Source organism: Octopus sinensis, linkage group LG9 (assembly GCF_006345805.1).
Source record: "Octopus sinensis linkage group LG9, ASM634580v1, whole genome shotgun sequence".
In the NCBI taxonomy this organism is placed as follows: Eukaryota; Metazoa; Mollusca; class Cephalopoda; order Octopoda; family Octopodidae; genus Octopus; species Octopus sinensis.
The window spans coordinates 59,242,652-59,264,027 of NC_043005.1; the positions used below are offsets into that span (position 1 = coordinate 59,242,652).

Below are 21,376 nucleotides of genomic sequence, written 5' to 3' on the forward strand. Positions count from 1 at the left end.
CCTGAACATTACATGGCAGAGTGAGTCACTACATCTTTGAACAAACTGAAGCTCAATATAATAGCTATAGTGAAAAAATAACTCGTTAATTTCCACTCTGCCCTCTTCCCCATCTCCATCGAACCCACTCTTTGTCTTTGTGTTTGTCTGACTCTCTCTTATTCTCTCATAAATCTGTTTGTGTTAAAGTAAAACTGACTTGCCCTACTTGTTATAACAACAAATGTCAAAATATTGTTTGAAATTAAAGTGCAAGACAAATATAAATGATTGTATTGCAAGTTTATATTTGAGACTAGAGTTACTTAAAATACAGTCTAAAATTTCATCAAAGCAATAATTAAAAGATTTTAGTGTTGAAGTATTAGTTGCAGTGTTAATTATGTCTGGTGATTCAAGGCTATTTCTGTGTATTGAGAAAATATAATTTATTTTGTCTTCGCTCATTTAAATTTGATATAATGGTAATAAGTTATGTCATTATGTATGCATAGGATAAAATTTTCTAAATTCACAAATGGAAATTACAGAGTACTCTTGTGGGTAAAAAATGTCAAAATTATAGAAAATTTATTCTTCAACATGTTTTCTTGTTAATCATGAATCAGCATTGCTAATATTTGTCCATTGAAAACTTTTGAGTGGCGTTCAAATTGTATTAGAATCCTTGCTTCATATTTATGTTTAATAGGCACAGGAGCGGCTGTGTGGTAAGTAGCTTGCTAATGAACCACATGGTTCTGGGTTCAGTCCCACTGTGTGGCACCTTGGGGAAGTGTCTTCTACTATAGCCTGGGGCCAACCAAAGCCTTGTGAGTGGATTTGGTAGATGGAAACTGAAAAAAGCCCATCGTATATATGTATATGTATATATATGTGTGTGTGTGTTTGTGTCTGTGTTTGTCCTCCCCCAACATCGCTTGACAACCGATGCTGGTGTGTTTATGTCCCCGTAACTTAACGGTTTGGCAAAAAAGACCAATAGAATAAGTACTAGGCTTACAAAGAGTAAGTCCTTGGGTTGATTTGCTTGACTAAAGGCGTTGCTCCAGCATGGCCACAGTCAAATGACTGAAACAAGTAAAAGAATAAAAGAGTAAAAGAGAGTCATATTGGAAGTTTGCAAATTATAAAATAATAACTGTTTATCTCAGTTGTCTATTAAAAAATCCTGTTCAAAAATCAAGGTGATTCTATGATGTACATACCTCTTCCAGTTATTAATTCTCATTTATAATGAATATTGTTCTGCTTGTGATGATAATGTATTCAAGTATTATGCTATTAACAAATTTAAACAAGGAATGAATTCGAAGATATTAGTCAAAACCTTCAACAAAACGAAACAAGTTCTAGTGTTACTCTTTAAACTACTTCAACTAAATGAAACTGAAGATGTTATAATTGAAACCTTTAAACAAAATTACACAAATTCAATATAACCATGCTAAACAAATGAAAACAAAGACATAGTTGAAATCTTTCATTATACTTTTGATTTAAGATTGATTCAACTTGGCAAAGAAAAATAGACAGTTATGCTAAAGAGAGTGATTCATAAAACTCAGTTACCCAGCTGAAAGGAACTTTTCAGCACTGATCTGTACTGTATCATATAGCCATAGATTTATTGCCAACACTATGTATGGACTGTTGTAAATATCTTGTCTTTATGAACAATATAGGTGTAGGAGCGGCTGTGTGGTAAGTAACTTGCTAATGAACCACATGGTCCCAAGTTCAGTCACACTGTGTGGCACCTTGGGCAAGTGTCTTCTACTATAGCCTCAGGCCGACCAAAGCCTTGTGAATGGATTTGGTAGGCGGAAACTGAAAGAAGCCTGTTGTATATATGTGTGTATATATACTCTTTACTCTTTACTCTTTTACTTGTTTCAGTCATTTGACTGCGGCCATGCTGGAGCACTGCCTTTAATCGAGCAACTTGACCCCGGAACTTATTCTTTTGTAAGCCCAGTACTTATTCCATCGGTCTCTTTTGCCGAACCGCTAAGTAACAGGGACATAAACACACCAGCATCGGTTATCAAGCAATGCTAGGGGGACAAACACAGACACACAGACACACATATATATACATATATACGACGGGCTTCTTTCAGTTTCCGTCTACCAAATCCACTCACAAGGCTTTGGTTGGCCCGAGACTATAGTAGAAGACACTTGCCCAAGGTGTCACACAGTGAGACTGAACCCGGAACCATGTGGTTGGTAAACAAGTTACTTACCACACAGCCACTCCTGCGCCTATATATATATATATATATATACTTTATTTTATGCAGCAGAAAATTCAACAAAATCTGTTACTCTGTTGAATTTTCTGCTGCTTAAAATAAAGCATATTACTCTACCACTGGTATTTGAGTACTCTTTTTTCCACCTTGTTTCACATTTATGTGTTTACTCTGGTATATATATATATATATATTATATATATATATATATATATATATATATGTATGTGTATTTGTTTGTGTGTCTGTGTTTGACCCCTCATCATTGCTTAACAACCGATGCTGGTGTGTTTACGTCCCCGTAACTTAGTGGTTCGGCAAAAGAGACCAATAGAATAAGTACTAGGCTTACAAAGAATAAGTCCTGGAGTCGATTTGGTCAACTAAAGGCGGTGCTCCAGCATGGCCACAGTCAAATGACAGAAAAAAGTAAAAGAGTAAAAAAGTAATATTTCCATGGACAGAAAAGGAGGGATCAGACAGAACAGAGTCTGAGTAGTGGTTTAAATGTAGTTTCAGTGACTGATCTTAGTGATAATTTCTAGTTCAGCTAAATGTTTTATCTTTTATAATTTACCTTTTACTTGTTTCAGTCATTAGACTGTGGCCATAGTGGGGTACTGCCTTGAAGAATTTTTGACAAATGAATTGCTCCCAATACTTATCTTTTTTTGAAGTACTGGTACTTATTCTATCAGTCTCTTTTGCTGAACTGCTAAGTTTTGGGCATGTAAACACACCAACATCGGTTGTCAAACAATAGTGGAGGATAAACACAAAGGCACACACACACACACACACACACACACACACACACATATGACAGGCTTCTTTCAGTTTCCACCTACCAAATCCACTCACAAGGCTTTGGTCAACCCAAGGCAATAGTAGAAGACACTTGCACAAGGTGCCACACAGCAGGACTGAACCGAGAACCACGTGGCTGGGAAGCAAGCTTCATATTATTCAACCATGCCTGTGCTTTATTTTCCTAATTTTCGTCTTGAAATATTTATATTCTAAAAGTTATGCTAGAAAGGAAAGCAGTCACATATGATTAGTTGCTGTTGTTTAATTCGGATCTGACTTGATGAGTAAATCTCTGATCAAGAATTCCTGTGTCTTTCCAGACAAGTTGGGTTTGGTTTTGTAGGTGAAGATTAGTTTGGTAGATCTAGCAGGCTGAGGCATTTCTTCAAAGCTACTAAATTGGATAATTTTCTGAATAGTTATACTAACTATTAATAATTATAAAATGACAAGGATTTCGTTTTAACATTAAGAACAAAAAATTAAAATATTAGAAAGTAGGAATTTTGTAAGAATCTTGTTAAATTTTATTATGTTAAACAACTAGAGAGAAATCATAAAAGTTACATATTTTCTGATGTGGAACTATGGTAATGTTTTATTATTGCTTTTGGGTATGTTTTAATCATCTTCCTGCAAAGACATTCACTCAAGCTCTCTTTCTCTCACAAATTTCATTCACCATGTGTCTTATTTTGCCAAGTATGTGTAATTTCACTTTCTCTTCTCTCCGTTTAATGTTTCAACATGTCGTATCATCTCAAATAATTTTACCAATGAAAAATTTTTAAAAGAAAGTCATAATTATGCTCCTACTCATTTGCAGTTAAATTACCATTCTTATTCATTTTAAATGTTGCCAGGTTTCCTGGCAACATCGTTTTTATAGTGTGCAGCATCCTTATCAGGAAGAGCAAACATGCAGCCTTTAACCTTCCAAACTTGCTCTTCCCAAATATTTAAAATTCAAAGGGTTACACTCGTATGATGTGGATATATATATAAAATACATATCAAGATATGTGTGCATGTGTGCACCTATATGTGTATACATATGTCTGTCTGTCTGTCTGTCTATCTATCTATCTATCTAGCTAGCTAGCTAGCTAGCTAGCTTGATATCTATCTAGCTCTCTCTCTCTCTCTCTGTAAATATATGTATATATATATATAAATATATATATATATATATATATATATGTATGTGTATGTATGTTTGTATATATGTATATGCATGTGTGTGTATGTATATACGTATAAATTGGCTGATGATAGCTGTGATGTGCTTTTATGCACAATATAACCAAATGAGAGTTTTCTCTCTTGATAACCTTTGCAGTATTTGTGTGTTCTAACACAACTTCCACCTTTAAGCGCTGAATACATTTATATGTATGTACGTATGTATGTATGTATGTTTTTATGTATGTATGTGTATGTGCGTGTGTGTGTATGTGTATGTATGTATGTATGTATTTATATCATGTATTTATATATATAAATATACAAATCATGTATATATATATGTGCATGCATATGTTTGAATGTGGTGTATATATATATGTGTGTGTGTATGTGCATATATATGTATATATATATTCCTTGTACACATATGTATATACATACATATATATGTATACATATATGTATATATATATATATATATATATATGTATGTGTATGTATGTTTGTATATATGTATATGCATGTGTGTGTATGTATATACGTATAAATTGGCTGATGATAGCTGTGATGTGCTTTTATGCACAATATAACCAAATGAGAGTTTTCTCTCTTGATAACCTTTGCAGTATTTGTGTGTTCTAACACAACTTCCACCTTTAAGCGCTGAATACATTTATATGTATGTACGTATGTATGTATGTATGTTTTTATGTATGTATGTGTATGTGCGTGTGTGTGTATGTGTATGTATGTATGTATGTATTTATATCATGTATTTATATATATAAATATACAAATCATGTATATATATATGTGCATGCATATGTTTGAATGTGGTGTATATATATATGTGTGTGTGTATGTGCATATATATGTATATATATATTCCTTGTACACATATGTATATACATACATATATATGTATACATATATGTATATATATATATATATACATTACAGATATAGGGTGAAGTATAATTAATCTAATAAAATCAACAAATTTCACCTAGTATTATTTCGGTATGGAAAAGGACCATATTCGGTAAAAACTTATATAATTATAATAATAAGGGTTTTTTGCAACAAGTTGCTTAACCACATACCGAAAATTTTAGAAATAGCAGCCAAAAGACTACTATTTCCTTTTACTACAAAAATAAGTTTCCACAGAAAACAATTTTTGCAAAAAACCCTTATTATTATATATATACATATACACACCCACACATATACATGTATATACATACCTACATGCATGTGTCATATATATATATATCTATATACATAGGCGCAGGAGTGGCTTTGTGGTAAGTAGCTTGCTAACCAACCACATGGTTGCGGGTTCAGTCCCACTGCGTGGCATCTTGGGCAAGTGTCTTCTGCTATAGCCCCGGGCCAACCAATGCCTTGTGAGTGGATTTGGTAGACGGAAACTGAAAGAAGCCTGTCGTATATATGTATATATATGTATATATGTGTGTGTGTGTTTGTCCCCCTAGCATTGCTTGACAACCGATGCTGGTGTGTCTACGTTCCCGCCACTTAGCAGTTCGGCAAAAGAGACCGATAGAATAAGTACTGGGCTTACAAAGAATAAGTTCCGGGGTCGATTTGATCGACTAAAGGCGGTGCTCCAGCATGGCCGCAGTCAAATGACTGAAACAAGTAAAAGAGTAAAGAGTAGAGTAAAATACATATATATATCATCATCATCATCATCGTTTAGCGTCCGCTTTCCATGCTAGCATGGGTTGGACTATATATATATATATAATATAAATGATATATATAGATGCATATATACATAGGTATATGTACATACCTACATTTGTACATATATATATATATATATAGGCATATGTGGGTACAGGACATCACGAAACGTGTACAACAAAAATATACGAAGTACGAGTCCATGGAATATGTATTATTTTTTTTAACAATGAAAACGACAAATGGAAAACAAGACAAATAACATAAAGAACGGCCCCTCATCAGTTGTTGGCTGTTTTTCTACTCTCGTATTTTGAGCATTTAATGACAATATATGCTTTCCATAAAACAGTTGTTTCCCCAAAGCAAATTAAATAAAATTTGGGATTTTGCAGTGATTGAAAATTGGTAACACAAACAGCATATTGAGATATGCCCCACACCGCCACCACCACCACCACCCACCACAGAAGCCCCAAATTTGACAAGCTGTATATGGTATTTTTATGTCGTTTTAAATTGTTTTCATTGTTCACCTTTTCTTTTACTTTCCTTTTTAGCAAAAGATCTTGGAAGAGAATATCTTTACAGTAAATCCAAAGAAAAGTGTTGTCCTGCCCGGTGAGTCAACGGATGTTACTCTATCTTACAACCATACTCACCTCGGAACTTACCGTCTTCCAGTGCTATTCAAGATGAAACACGGTAGAGAGATCCTTGTAAGTAAATAACATTAGATTATTCAACATTGAGTTCATATTGCATCTTTATCCAACAAAATGGTTGTGCTGAAAACATTAAATTTCGCCCTTCTTTACAGCATCAGCCACAGTATTTTTCTTTAAGCTAAGTACTTATTCAATCGTTTTCTTTTGCTGAACTGCTAGCTTACAGGAACATAAACCAACTCTGGCTTTGAAATGGAAGTGAGGGCAAACTACTCAAAGACATGTTCCCACGCACACACACACAGAGGATGGGCTTCTTTTAGGTTTCATCTTCCAAATCCTTTCAGAAGATTTTGGTCAACTTGGGAGCCCAAGATCACATGATTAGAAAACAAGCTTCTCAAACTCAGCTTCACCTGCACCCATGGTACTACTTTGAGTTTACTCAGCAGGAAATTTGGCAGATGTCACTAATTTAGAAATTAGAGTAAAGTTCAATTATGTTTTTCAAGAACCACTGCTGAGTAGTGTGCTTAATTTGTTCACTGAACACTGCCGCGAATTCCCCCCTTGTTTTCCAAAAATCTCCCCTAAATCACAAAATAAATGCGAAGTGGGGAATGCGCCCTACTTTTCAAGTCCTGGCAGCAACACTGAAGCTGGAAGCAGGATAATAATCTAATTCTCCACTTCATCACATTCAAGAATATAAACACGTTTTTAAGCACAACACATGTAAAGTCAAAAAGAAACACTACCTTTCACACGGCACTGTCATTCATGCAGTACTCTTTCTCCCCTGTATGACACTTCCTATGTCAGACATGTGAGCATATGCATGACAGCCAAACACTGCATCGCTGGAACTGTGAAACACACAGTTCTATACAAGGATTTTTGTACTTTTTACGTAAACTAGCGGATGGCTATTGACATTAAGCTTAAGGATTATATAATGTGCAAGTATAAAGAAAGAATTATAAAAAAAAGGATTTATTAGATTGAATGTTATCGATAATATAAAGTGGAAATAAGGGGTGCTACATTCCACAGCTCCTATACATGAGCTGCCACTGGAGAAAGTGTTCCCAAATCTCTAATGTGTTTCTAAATGTAGTTGCTCAATCTGTAATTGGCCATGTACTCCTTTGATTTAGGAATGTTTATAGTGACATGTCATTTTTTGAGGATCTGTGGCAGAACAATTAAGGTAAATTTGAAATGCGTTCTCCATAGTCTGTGATATTTTAAGAGGGCACTTATGTGTGATGATTTTATTCTATTTTAAAACTATTTAGTCATATACATTGAAAACAGACTATATACATTATGATGTTTGCTGTATATCATTTACTTTCATTTGCTTATACAAAAAGTGACAAAAAGCAAGACGATATATATACACACATGTATTTTTGTATGTATGGCAAAATAAAGAAAGCATTTCATTAATCCTCCTTTAATAGTTGCCATTTGATGGAGTAGGCATTTGTATAATATATATATATGTATGTGTGTCCGTTGCCAGCCTCGCCTGGCCCTCGTGCCGGTGGCACATAAAAAGCACCATCCGTTCGTGGCCGTTTGCCAGCTCTGTCTGGCACCTGTGCGGGTGGCACGTATAAAGCACCCACTACACTCATGGAGTGGTTGGCGTTAGGAAGGGCATCCAGCCGTAGAAACACTGCCAGATTTGACTGGGCCTGATGAAGCCTTCTGGCTTCACAGACCCCAGTAGAACCGTCCAACCCATGCTAGCATGGAAAACGGACGCTAAACGATGATGATGATGATGATGATGATATATATATATGAGTGTATATATATGTATGTATATGAGTATATATATGTGTATGTGTGTATGTAATTACCTCTATATATGAACATAGGTGTTTCTTTTGGTGTTTCAGTGCACTTGATTATTAAAGAGGTAAAGTTTAGATGTGTAAGATGTATATATTTTCAAACAGTGACATTTTTGCTTAACATTGCTAAAAGCACTTTTCTCTTCTGTTTACTTGTTTAATTATTGTTCTTTGTTGATATTGGTTAGCGGAATTCTAAGATTTCAACTGACATATCATTTTAACGATTCTAGTGTTATCATTGAATCATATGTGGCATGTCAGGTTCAACTGTTTATTTTTTAAGGCAATCAAAGACAGGTGGAGGGAGAGAGAGTGAGAGGAAAAAAAGAAAGTGGGGGAAAGACAGTGAGAGATAGGAGAGGAGGAGAAAGAGGAGGAGGAGAGAGGGAGAGACAGTTTGCATCACATTTCTTAGTAAAACGCACATGATGACTTAAACACACATGAGCTGACATTGGAGTACATGAGCAATCCTACCCATCCCTAAACCCACATACACAGGTGAGTATATAATTTAACCGGTGACATACTGAAGGACAAATGAAAGACGTTTTCGATAAATTGAAATTTATCCCTTATATATACTTGCACGCACACTCACACGTGTTTGTGTATGCGTGATTGTATGTAAAATAATTTGACATGCACCTATACGCATCTATATCAATAAATATGCATTTAGACACGCACACACGCACACACACACACACTCTCTCTCTCACATATGTTTACACAGATTCATAGACATACATGCCTGTAAGCTGATGCTAGCTGCAAACTGAAGGCATGATCACATGTATGTTCAAAATGGCAAAAATCCACCATGTAGAAATAACCTTACTGCCACCTTTGATAGCTTGTCAAGTCCAACTAAAATCAAAGTTGTCTTATAACACTTCCCCATTCATACTGATATAAATTAATCTCTGTATATCTATATATATATATATACACACACACATGCATGTGTGCATATGTAGATATATTCTTTTATTGTTTTACTTGTTCCAGTCCTTTTTTTTACTCGTGGCCATTCTGGAGCACCACTTTTTCAGTCGAAGAAGTCAACCCCTTGGACTTATTCTTAGTAAGTCTAGTATTTATTCTATTGGTCTCTTTGCCGATCCACTGAATTACGAGGATGTAAACACACCAACATCAGTTGTCAAACGATGGTAGTGGTGGTGGGGGGGGGGCACAAACACAGATGCAGACAAAAACACACAAATATATGCAGTATATAAGAGCTTCTTTCAGTTTCCGTCTACCAAATTCACTCACAAGGCTTTGGTTAGCCTGAGACTTATAATAGAAGACACTTGCCCAAGGTGCCAGGCAGTGGGACTGAAGCCCAAACCATGTGGTCGGTAATCAAGCTTTTCACCATACAACCATGTCTGCACCCTGTACATATATTCTTTCATTATTTACTTGTTTCAGTCATTTGACTGTGACCATGCTGGGGCACTGCCATTTATCGAGAAAATTGATTAAATAGGTACTAGTAAGCTTAGTACTTATTCTATCAGTCTCTTTTGCCAAACTGTAAACACACCAGCATCAGTTGTCAAGTGATGCTGGGGTGACAAACACAGACACACAAGCATACACACACACACACACATACACACACACACACACGTACGACAGCCTTCTTTCAGTTTCCGTCTGCCAAATCCACTCACAAGGCTTTGGTTGGCCTGAGGCTGTCGTAGAAGACACTTGCATCTCAATGTACTGCCCATTGCCCATGGTAGATTGACGTTCCAGAAAATCAAACAGAATGAAAACCTTGTAATCACAAAACACAATCTTCATAAGTTTCTGTTCTGGAATCATATGGTTGGTAAGTAAGCTACTTACCACACAGCCACTCCTGCGTCTACACACACACACACACACACACATACATCTTCAGGCACTGTTGTCATGTGGATTGTGTGATTTGTGCTACTCTTGTGTAATCATCTTCTGATACAGTTTGAGAATGAAAAATGTCTTGTGGGTGAAAGTTGTTCAGTGGAAACTACAGTCTTCTGTTTTCTAAAATCATATGTATGTATGTATGATTTTAGAAAACAGAAGACTGCACATCAAACGATAAAATAAGAACCTGTAATTAAATATAATTTTTGTGTCTCATTAACAATGAATGAATATCAGTTATATAATTAAAATCTTATAAGCTGATGGCATTGTCAAATCTTCAGAGATTGCGTTGCTGATTTCAGCATTGTTACTACTGATATTTTCCTGTGATTCCTGACTTTTCTTATTGGTGTTGTTTTTATTGTTGCATTGTTGGTTATGGTTACGTATGGTTCACAATGGAAATAGGAAGGAGAAGGTGTAGGACATTCTTTTCATAGGCATTGTTCTAAAAGTCATCTGTACCCTGCCTCAGTGACACAATGCAATTTTATGTCAAACTATGCAAGTTTGTACTTTTGAAATAATAGCTGAAAGGCTGAAAATACTAGAAAACTGATCAGCTCTTCAGAAAGCGGGTCAGCATAATAACAAAAGTGTTTAACAATATCAACAAATGGAATTTATCAAATAAACAAACTAAACGATAACTTACAAATGAATTTTAAGTACATGCCACTTGGACACAATAATAACAATGATTTCAAATTTTGCCACAAGGACAGCAATTTTGGGGGAGGGGATGAGTCGATTACATTAACCCCAGGGTTCAACTGGCACTTATTTTATTGACCCTGAAACGATGAAAGGCAAAAACGACCTCAGCGGAATTTGAACTCAGAACATAAGGATAGACGAAATACCTTTTTCTTTACTACCCTACCTATTTATTTACTACCCACAAGGAGCTAAACACAGAGAGGACAAACAAGGACAGACAAACGGATTAAGTCGATTATATCGACCCCAGTGCATAACTGGTACTTATTTAATCGACCCCGAAAGGATGAAAGGCAAAGTCAACCTCGGCGGAATTTGAACTCAGAACGTAGCGGCAGATGAAATACCACTAAGTATTTTGTCAGGCACAGTAACAATTCTGCTTCAATATAATAACAACAAAAACAAGAACTACAACAATAATGATATTTCTTTCTTAATCACAAGGAAACGATACAATGAAATATGATGAATGTTAAACAGAAGTCTTACAAAAATGTGTGAGAGAGGTCAAAAAATATGCAAAGAAGAGGTGAAGGTGAAAGGCAGTTATACAATTAATGAAGGGATGAGTTAAAAATTTATGAAACACAAGTAATTACACTGAAAGTAAATTGAAAATGTATAATAAATCACACAAAAATTAATGCAAGTTATAATTAAACAGAAAAGAAGAAAAACATAGCAGTCCACATAAAGGAAATGTTGAACATGAAAATAATTTTAACGATAATGAAGACAGCAACAACAACAACACTCACTTTCTGAAAAACTTGTTAGAGAATACATAGAAGAATGGTAATGTCAAAGAAACAAGTTTTGCTTCTGTTGTAATTCAAAAAGAACTTTTTCGACTTAACGCTTGACAACCACTTGAAAGCCTTTGGTCTGAGTTTTTGGTCCTGAATATACAATAGACATTTACCATAAGCCTGATTCCACTCAACTGAGAAAATATCTCCAGTTATCTTGTGTAGACGCAAGAGTGGCTGTGTGGTAAGTAGGTTGCTGACCAACCACATGGTTCCCAGTTCAGTCCTACTGTGTGGCACCTTGGGCAAGTGTCTTCTACTATAGCCTTGGGCCAACCAAAGCCTTGTGAGTGGATTTGGTAGACGGAAACTGAAAGAAGGCTGTCGTATATATGTATATATATATATGTATGTGTGTATGTTTGTGTGTCTGTGTTTGTCCCCCAGCATCGCTTCACAACCGATGCTAGTGTGTTTACGTCCCCGTAACTTAGCAGTTCGGCAAAAGAGATCGATAGAATAAGTACTAGGCTTCCAAAGAATAAGTCCTGGGGTCGATTTGCTCGACTAAATTAGAGGACTAAAGACTCTACTAATTGACTAGTGCTGTATTTCGTTAACCGTAGAGGAACGAAAAACGAAGGTGAACTTGGTAGTATTTGAATTCAGAATGCAAATAGGTTGAGCAGATACTGCAAGACATTTTTCTCGTGCTCTAATGATTCAGCCAATCCAATGCGCTAAAGATAACTGTTTCCTATTTAAGCACAAGGCCAGCAGTTTTGAAGGGAGGGGCTAATCGATAATATAGACCATAAAAGTTGACTGCAACTTTATCATTTTCGAAATTCAAAAAATGAAAGACGAAAATATCAACCTCTGTGGATTTTGAACTCAGAATGTAAAAGGCATTCGCTAACAACCACAAGACATTCTGCTTGATAATATGTCAATTCTCAGAAGAAAAAAAACGTTTTTTTTTCTTTTCTTTCGTTATATATTACCCGATATGAATGTCAGTGAAGAAAAGCAAGCAATTTTGATTAATAATAATAATAACAATAATAATAATAATAATGATAATAACGACGGTAATGATGATGATTTAGGGTAAATTTATGATGCAGTCGTTAATGTTAAGTGGTTTGTACACACGGGAATTGTTTGGCAATAGTAAATTATATTGCTGTCAAAATGGTATTTTAGCGGGCAATTAGCTATAAGTATATTAGAAATATTCAGGGAATACTTATTACCAACCACAATACAGCGTTAAAATATCATTATCACTAAGAAAATCAGTTATGCACTTTCAAGAAATGAACTTAACGTGGCGTGTCTGGGGTTAGGTAGAAAATATTCGACCGATCAGACTTTCTGATATATAAGATATTTAAGGTTAATTCAAGTTTTTGAATATTTGTTTCTGAAATGATTGCGGTGTGTGTGATGTGAGTAAAATCACAGCACAGTGCAAAGTAAGCTTCGGGAAAGTTAAGACAACATCACGGTTGTTGTAGTAGTTGTTGTTTATGATGCTGTTGTTATTGTTTGGTGACATGGTGGTCTTTTGCTGGTTTGAACTTACCTATGATGAAAAGGCTTACATGTCCTTGGGAAGCAAACTTCTTACCGCACAGCCACGCCTACGCCTTTACCTTATATAAATAAATTATCTTGGAGCTTGCTGAACTATCAGTTATAGTTCTGCCTACGCATGACACTATGATTACCCTTCACCAGGCATTTGCTATATTCTGAACGCCTTACTTCCCTGGGCATGGATACATTGAAACTTCGACGTCTGGCAGCTGACTGGCAGACACCCATAAAATTATTAACCATCTTACAAACAATAACTCTGAGCACTTTTCCAAACTCCACCTGGACATGTTTACAAAGTCAGAAAACAGCACAGCTCCCATGACTTTCGGAAACATTTTTTCAAGCTAAGAGTTGCTGAAGCATGGAACAAACTGCTGGTATCAGTTGTTAGTTGTCGGAGCACTGCATCGTTCAAAACTTCCATGCTTCCTGAGATTCACCAACACTGCACCTGATTTCCTCCCCTCCATACACACACAAGCATGTATCTGACTCATACATTGTTCGCTTTCCAGACATTTATACATTACTGCATATACTTTATACGCACTTTTGACAAGTTGTGGTGCACCTGAGCACTGTATACAATAATTTCATTATTATTAACTCATTTTAAAACCAAGAGAGTTTTTTTGAAAATCTGTTTAAAATATACGTATTGCACCTAGCTTAGATACTTTATTTCTAAGAAACATTATGACCCCCATTAAACACTTAGCTGACTCTATAACGCCCCTTGGCATTTCCCCGTCTCTTTGTGAGCTTTGTGGCGTGCCTGAGGTTAGGTAGAAAATATTCGACTGATGAGACTTTCTGATATATAAAATATTTAAGGTTAATTCAAGTTTTTGAATATTTGTTTCTGAAATGATTGCGTTGTGTGTGATGTGAGTAAAATCACAGCACAGTGCAAAGTAAGCTTCAGGAAAGTTAAGACATCACGGTTGTTGCTGTTGTTGATGCTGTTGTTATTGTTTAGTGACGTGGTGGTCTTTTGTTGGTTTGACCTTGCCTATGATCAAACGGCTTACATTCGTGACCATCCCGTCTTCTCACATACGCACACGAAAAAAACAAAAACAAAAAGAAAACAAACAAACAAAAGTACAGCCAGCCACCAAACACAAATCAATATGACTTGGAAACATGTATCGTACTTTTGCTAATTGTTTCAAGTCCTTGTGAAGTCGCGAGCAAATGTAGACACATTCTTGGTCACCTCACACTTGACGTAGCTGACCATCTATGGCGTGACAACTAGAGACAGAGTAGGGTGCGTCAACACTCGATTGATATACATTGCAGATGAGTTGCTGTCTTGGGCAAGGCTGAAATGAATGAAAGAGACTCGGTTGCTAATACAAATACTCTATTCACACTTGTCTGGTGGTATGAAAAACAGGCTACCCCTTGACTGAAATACAAGGGTGTCGCTATATCTAACATTCTTTCTTTCTTTTATTCTTTTACTTGTTTCAGTCATTTGTCTGCGGCCATGTTGGAGCACCGCCCTTAGTCGAGCAAATCGACCCCCAGGACTTATTCTTTGTAAGCCTAGTACTTATTCTATCGGTCTCTTTTGCCGAACTGCTAAGTTACGGGGACGTAAACACACCAGCATCGGTTGTCAAGCGATGTTGGGGGGACAAATGCAGACATACAAACATACATACACATACATATATAAACATACATACGACGGGCTTCTTTCAGTTTCCGTCTACCAAATCTACTCACAAGGCTTTGGTTGACCCGAGACTATAGTAGAAGACACTTGCCCGAGGTGCCACGCAGTGGGACTGAACCCAGAAACATATAGTTAGGAAGCAAGCTACTTACCACACAGCCACTCCTAAGTAAATTTAAAATAATTATCCGAAGCTGGACCACAGAAAACGATGACAAGATACCAGCAAAGGAGATCAGTTAACTTTCGAGTGTAAAAAATGGTAAAGACTCACTTCTGTCATGAATGACCATGGAATTGCACCTAGAAAGTTACCCTTCAAGGCACGCACAAGTCTGGGCAAGGTTGTTTATTGAAGACCAGCAGTTGCCCATACATACCAGCCTCTCCTCTCCACTCCACGTCTCTGAAGATATCCAAAGGCTGATACAACTTGACACCAGTGATGTCGCAACTCATTTCTACAGCTGAGTGAACTGGAGCAACATAGAATAAAGAACATAATACACAGCCCGGTCCTGGAATCGAACTCACTATTTCATGCTTGTGAGCCCAACTCTCTAACCACTGAACCATGCGATATCTCCTATTTACAGTCATTGTTGCCTAATGCTGGCTTGCCTATTATTGTGTCCAATGAGTCCTTCAAATTTTTTTAAGTTGGTAAGATTTAACTTAAGGGAACTTTGACTGCTCTTTTCAGGTGAGGCAACCAGGATGAGCTTCTTCTGTTGGTATCCAAACCAAAACACCAGTGTTTTTAGAGTACAATGTTGTTTTTTGTTTCACTTAAAACAATTATCAATTTGAAGGTCATTTGGCTACTATTTCTAGAAGATCGGTCGAACTTGTTGATACTCTCCCCTGCTTTTATTGGCTGATAATAACTAATTCCTTTCAAATGCATCACTTAATATTAGAAATCGCATCCGGTTGATGTATGCAGAATGTAAGGTTAGTTACGTCATCAGCTTTTAATATCTGGTTTTAGCTTTTTCCATTCAACAGATACACACACATATATATATATATATACACATATATTTATGTATGCATATATATTTATGTATGCATATATATTCATGTATGCATGTAAATATATTTATGTATGTATGTATATATATATATTCTCTCTCTCGCACTCTCTCTCTCCCCCTCTCTCTCTCTGTATGTGTGTGTAGTTTCGTTACTTACTTACATATATTCATATGTATGTATGCATATATTTATGTATGTATGTATGTATATATATATATATATATATATATATATATATATATTTATATATATATATATATATATATGTATGCATATATATTTATGTATGCATATATATTTATGTATGCATATATATTTATGTATGCATATATATTGATGTATGCATGTATATATATTTATGTATGTATGTATGTATATATATATATTCTCTCTCTCGCACTCTCTCTCTCTCTCTCTCTCCCTCTCTCTCTCTGTATGTGTGTGTAGTTTCGTTGATGTTCTTCGCACGAAACTCTCGTCCTTAAAGTCATATTTGTAACTTTTCTAGCAAGAATACATACATATGCATATAATAAGTATCTATATGTGTCTGTCTATTGCAGTAATAATCCAGTTATTATCTGTTCATAACTTATGATTTCACTTCTATCAAGATTAAAAATTCAGTGGCACCATTCAAATTCATTATAATATGTTGAATTTTAATCAGTGGCATCTTCATATCATGTACATAATGAGTTTTCTAGCAAGAAGCTGTTTTATCGTTCAAAACTGTTACTTAAATCATTTACTACAATGATGCCATAAATACAGAACCATTACAAATTTTGAGACATTTTCTATTATAATTCTAAATATGACGAATATCGACTGCGCTTTTCAGCCTTTCAGTGTCAATTAAGCAAGTGCTCGTTATAATTGTAATTAAGTAACTCTTTAATATTCAGATAACTTTAAATTCCTATTGATCTTTTATCTTTTATCTTTTATCCCTCACTTGTTTCAGTCATTTGACTGTGGCCATGCTGGGGCCATGCTACCTTGAAAGGCTTTAGTCGAACAAATCAACCGTAGGACTTATTTTTTTTAACGACTAGTACTTATTTTATCGGACGGTTTTGCCGAACCGTTAGTTCCCCAGGGACGTAAGCACACCAACACTGGTTATCGAGTGGTAGTGGGAAGATCTTCCGTAGGCGCGTAGTATTTATCAAAGCTATTCCAGTTAAAGCATCCAGCCTATTTCAAAGCAAAGAGAGGTTTGGCTGCTATTTTCAGAAGATAAAGCAACCACGTAGAACAATAGTTCTTAAATAGTGTGTCGTGCATTAAAAAATGTAATTTATAAAATCAATACTAATGCGCTTGATTGCTTTTTTAAAACTGTGATGTTCATTCATAATTTTTCTAAAAAGAACTACAACGAATAAACAAGGCGAGCAATAGTTCTACGTTTCTTTTTGCACCTCTTCTGCTATTACTACTCGTGCTGCTGTTATTATTGCTACTACAGTTATTCTATATTATCTGCTACCTGAACGAGAAGCATCTGTTCTTTATGATTTGTATCTTCATCCAATGGGATTAGAGAGACGGTTGTCGTACGCACCAACTTCTACTGTGTTATGTCTGTTATGTAAGATAATTGCCAATTTGTTCACTGCTATTGTATTTACACTTAGCTGCTACCTTTTTCAAGATATACCGATGAAATTCCGTAAAAACGAATAACATTGTAACGAATTCTTTAATGCAAAACATTTCTTTCAAATTCTCAGCCACACTGTTGAACAAATGGTGTCGGTTTGCTAGTGAGAAGAGATCGGCTAACAGAAAATGTATCAGACTTAAATCAGTACAGCTGTTGATTTTATCGTTTAACCCTTTAAAACCGTACCCCTGTAGAACCACAGTGCAATAACTGAAACAAGTAGAAGATTTAAAGAACATTGTCACTCAATTCGGTAATGAATATCTAAATATGTTATGTCCGTGAAACCAGCATTATATATGTAACATAGAGTGCCTTTAGAGGGTAACGTCCCCCTTTGGGCATGAATGACTATAGGATTGCACCGAGAAAATTACCCTCCGAGGCATAAGTCGGGGCAAGGTTGTTTATGGAAGACTAGCAGTCGTCCATGTATATACCAACCTCCCTTCTCCACGCCACCGATGTTATGCAAAGGAAAGGCAAAGGCCGATACAGCTTGGAGCCAATGACGTTGCAACTCATTTCTACAGCTGAATGAACTGGAGCAACCGGTCCGGGAATTGAACTCGCTACCTAATGAAATTGAGCCCGATGCCCTAACCACTGAGTCATGCACCTTCAGTACGTGTATCCGAGACCCCCTTCGGTCACGACACTGACCATGGGATTGCACCTAGAAAGTTACCCTCCTAGTCACAAGTCTGGGCAAGGTGGTTTATGGAAGACCAGCAGTCGCCCATGCATACCGGCCTCCCCTCTCCACGCCACCAGTGTTATCCAAGGGAAAGGCAACTCATTTCTACAGCTGAGTGAACTGGAGCAGCGTGAAATAAAGTGTCTTGCTCAAGAACACAACACGCAGCCCGGTCCGGGATTCAAGCTCACAACCTCACGATCGTAAGCTCGACGCTCTAACCACTGAGCCATGCGCCTTCACGTGTATAAACAGGACTAATTTAGCTGTTTCACTGTAGATTGAAAGAAAAGATATAAAAGACCTAAATCAATTTTCGAATATTATTGAATTCTCATCAGTGGCATCTACATGAATTCGATCAGTTCCAGAGAAACGATCAGCCAATTTGTTTATATACTCAACTATTACAGTAGCTGCAGAAGACCGGCGCTACTAATTTGCATACCATACGTGTTAACACTTTATTTTAAATATCAGGAGCATGTCAACGCAGTTCACAGTATCAAGTTATGGTATAGCATATGTAACCTATGTAGTATCTTTATAAAGAGGACAAAAAATTTTGTTGTGTCGCTGTACACTAAAAAAAAAATGATGAACAATTTGAATCGGCTTGTTAGGGTAGAGAAAGGATAGCATGCCTGTAATTTGTTTGTTGATTAGAAACAGTTCATTGTAGCATTCCATTTCACAAATGATGGATTTAGCTGGATCTAAACGTTAAGAAGCGTATGTTTGATAACAGTTTGCAGAAAACTGTGAATATATGAAGAAGCTATTATTGGAATATTTTAATAAGTCATTATTGCTTAACCCCAGTCAGCCCCGACCGAACAAATACGTCACAAATGGCATGCTATGCGTGCACGTCCCATTTGCTTTGTATATTGTAGACATCATTGTATAATGTAGGCACTAGCGTAGCTAGAGAGCGGGCGGTAGGGGCGGTTCACTCTGGGCGGCTCTTTTAAAGGGGCGCCATTTTTGGGTCTGCTGTAGGCAATATGTATTTTTGTGAGGTCCGGGGGCTGCAAACGGAAGGGTCGCCCCGGGCAGCACACACTCTAGCTACGCTAGTGAATGTAGGTCAGTTTATTTTCTCTTTGTTTTTCTTTTAAACGCCAGGGTATAATTTGAAGGATGCTTAGCTTCTCTTTCTAGTGGATCGAGCAATCCCGACAAATCCCATTGACAACCAGTATTTTAATATCATAAATTATAGAGAAGTGAAATAGTTCAGTGGGATTTTAGCAATGTCTTTGACGAGGATTCTAATTTTAGTCTTGAGGTATAACAATACTGACAGAGTCGAATGTAATTTTGTGTTGTAAAATAACAAAAACAAAATAGCCACCAACAAATTAGAGAAGAGAAGTGGCAGCACATAGGTGAAGTTTAAATCCATTAGCTGAAATGGATGCTTAGTAGATCGACGTTTAGCTTCTGTTTAAGATGTTATTCTGGTAATAAGTTTTCTTCATGTTATTGCGTCATTTTATCTTGTGCAAAATTCCACTGGCTGTGAAAACTGTTTATGAGAGTTTTGTGAAGTGGAATACTTAGAAAGAATCTATTGCTTACTTAGCGAAGTGCTCGCGAAATATCTGAGCCAATATGATGAGATCATCATGTCTAGATGTTATTGATAAATTCCTTATAATTTTAGGTACTTTGAGTGTATGTGTGTGTGTTGGTACATGTGCATTTGTGTAAATATTGAATATTGGCTTCAAATTTTGACACAAGGTCAGCGGTTTTGGAGGAGGAAGTAAATCGATTACATCATTTTCAGTGCTCAACTGCTATTTATTTTATCGACCCCCGAATGGATGAGAGGTGAAGTCGATCTCGGCAGAATTTGAAATCAGAACGTAAAGCCGGCGTGTTAACGATTCTGCCAGCTCACCGCCTTGTGACTACTGAATATTGCATTGCGAATCTTTTTGGTAGATTTAATCTGTTACTCGGCTTATTAACCAGCTGACCTTTGGGTGACTTTAGCATCCTTTTGCAAGCATTCGGAACATGGTTTTGGAATTAGGAGACCCTAAACTTGGCTAAATCAAATAAGAAATATATAAATACTAGATCTGTGGATTCTTAGATTTCGTCATTTTCATTTTGTGGTGGAAGAAACTGATAATGGTTCATACTATACCTGAAGCAAAGATATATAAGTTTCTTTCAAGCAGTTTATTTTCGTTTAAGTTTAATAGCTACAGCACAAAAGACCTTTCGATTTATTTATTTTATGTCACAAATTGCCAATAACTGGTTCACTGCATTTCTTACGGCGAGAATGACATGGGAGAGTGTGTAAACAGAGGTCTTCATTTGAGTTGATTTTCTCAATGATGTTTAGATAATTTATTACAACAGCGAATACATTTATACGCATCTATATGACTTCGTCAGAGGAGAAAAGAAGCATCGATAATTGTTTTCAAGATCTCTGAATAACTTGTACGTGAATAGTTTCTATGTAACATTGTATTAATCTGAACTCTATGCACATACTGTGAATGTTTACATAACTCATGCAATTGTTGTTTGAATAACCATGGTGTGTTGGAAGCCAATAGATCAAACCATTCTCTATATAGGCTTTCTCGTTTCGAGACATGCTTTCTGAAGATTTGAAGCTAAATCCTAATTTCACATCTCAATACGACCGTTGTGGTGGATAGAGAAACTCCAAGACAGTACTGAAAACTAAGTAGCTTTCTTGATACATTGTAGATTCGAGTTGTAAAGAAGGTAGTAGGTTTTGT

General features: G+C 36.2%; 1 protein-coding gene across 1 annotated transcript in view; it reads left to right on the forward strand.

Moving 5' to 3' along the window:
• The window catches only part of LOC115215434 (cilia- and flagella-associated protein 65-like), a 1,408,515-nt gene that overhangs the window by 1,039,448 nt on the left and 347,691 nt on the right, over nt 1-21,376 (forward strand). Inside the window, exon 32 of the mRNA XM_029784597.2 lies at nt 6,527-6,685. Coding sequence (XP_029640457.2) covers nt 6,527-6,685 — 159 coding nt within the window. The remainder of the gene's footprint in view (nt 1-6,526; nt 6,686-21,376) is intronic.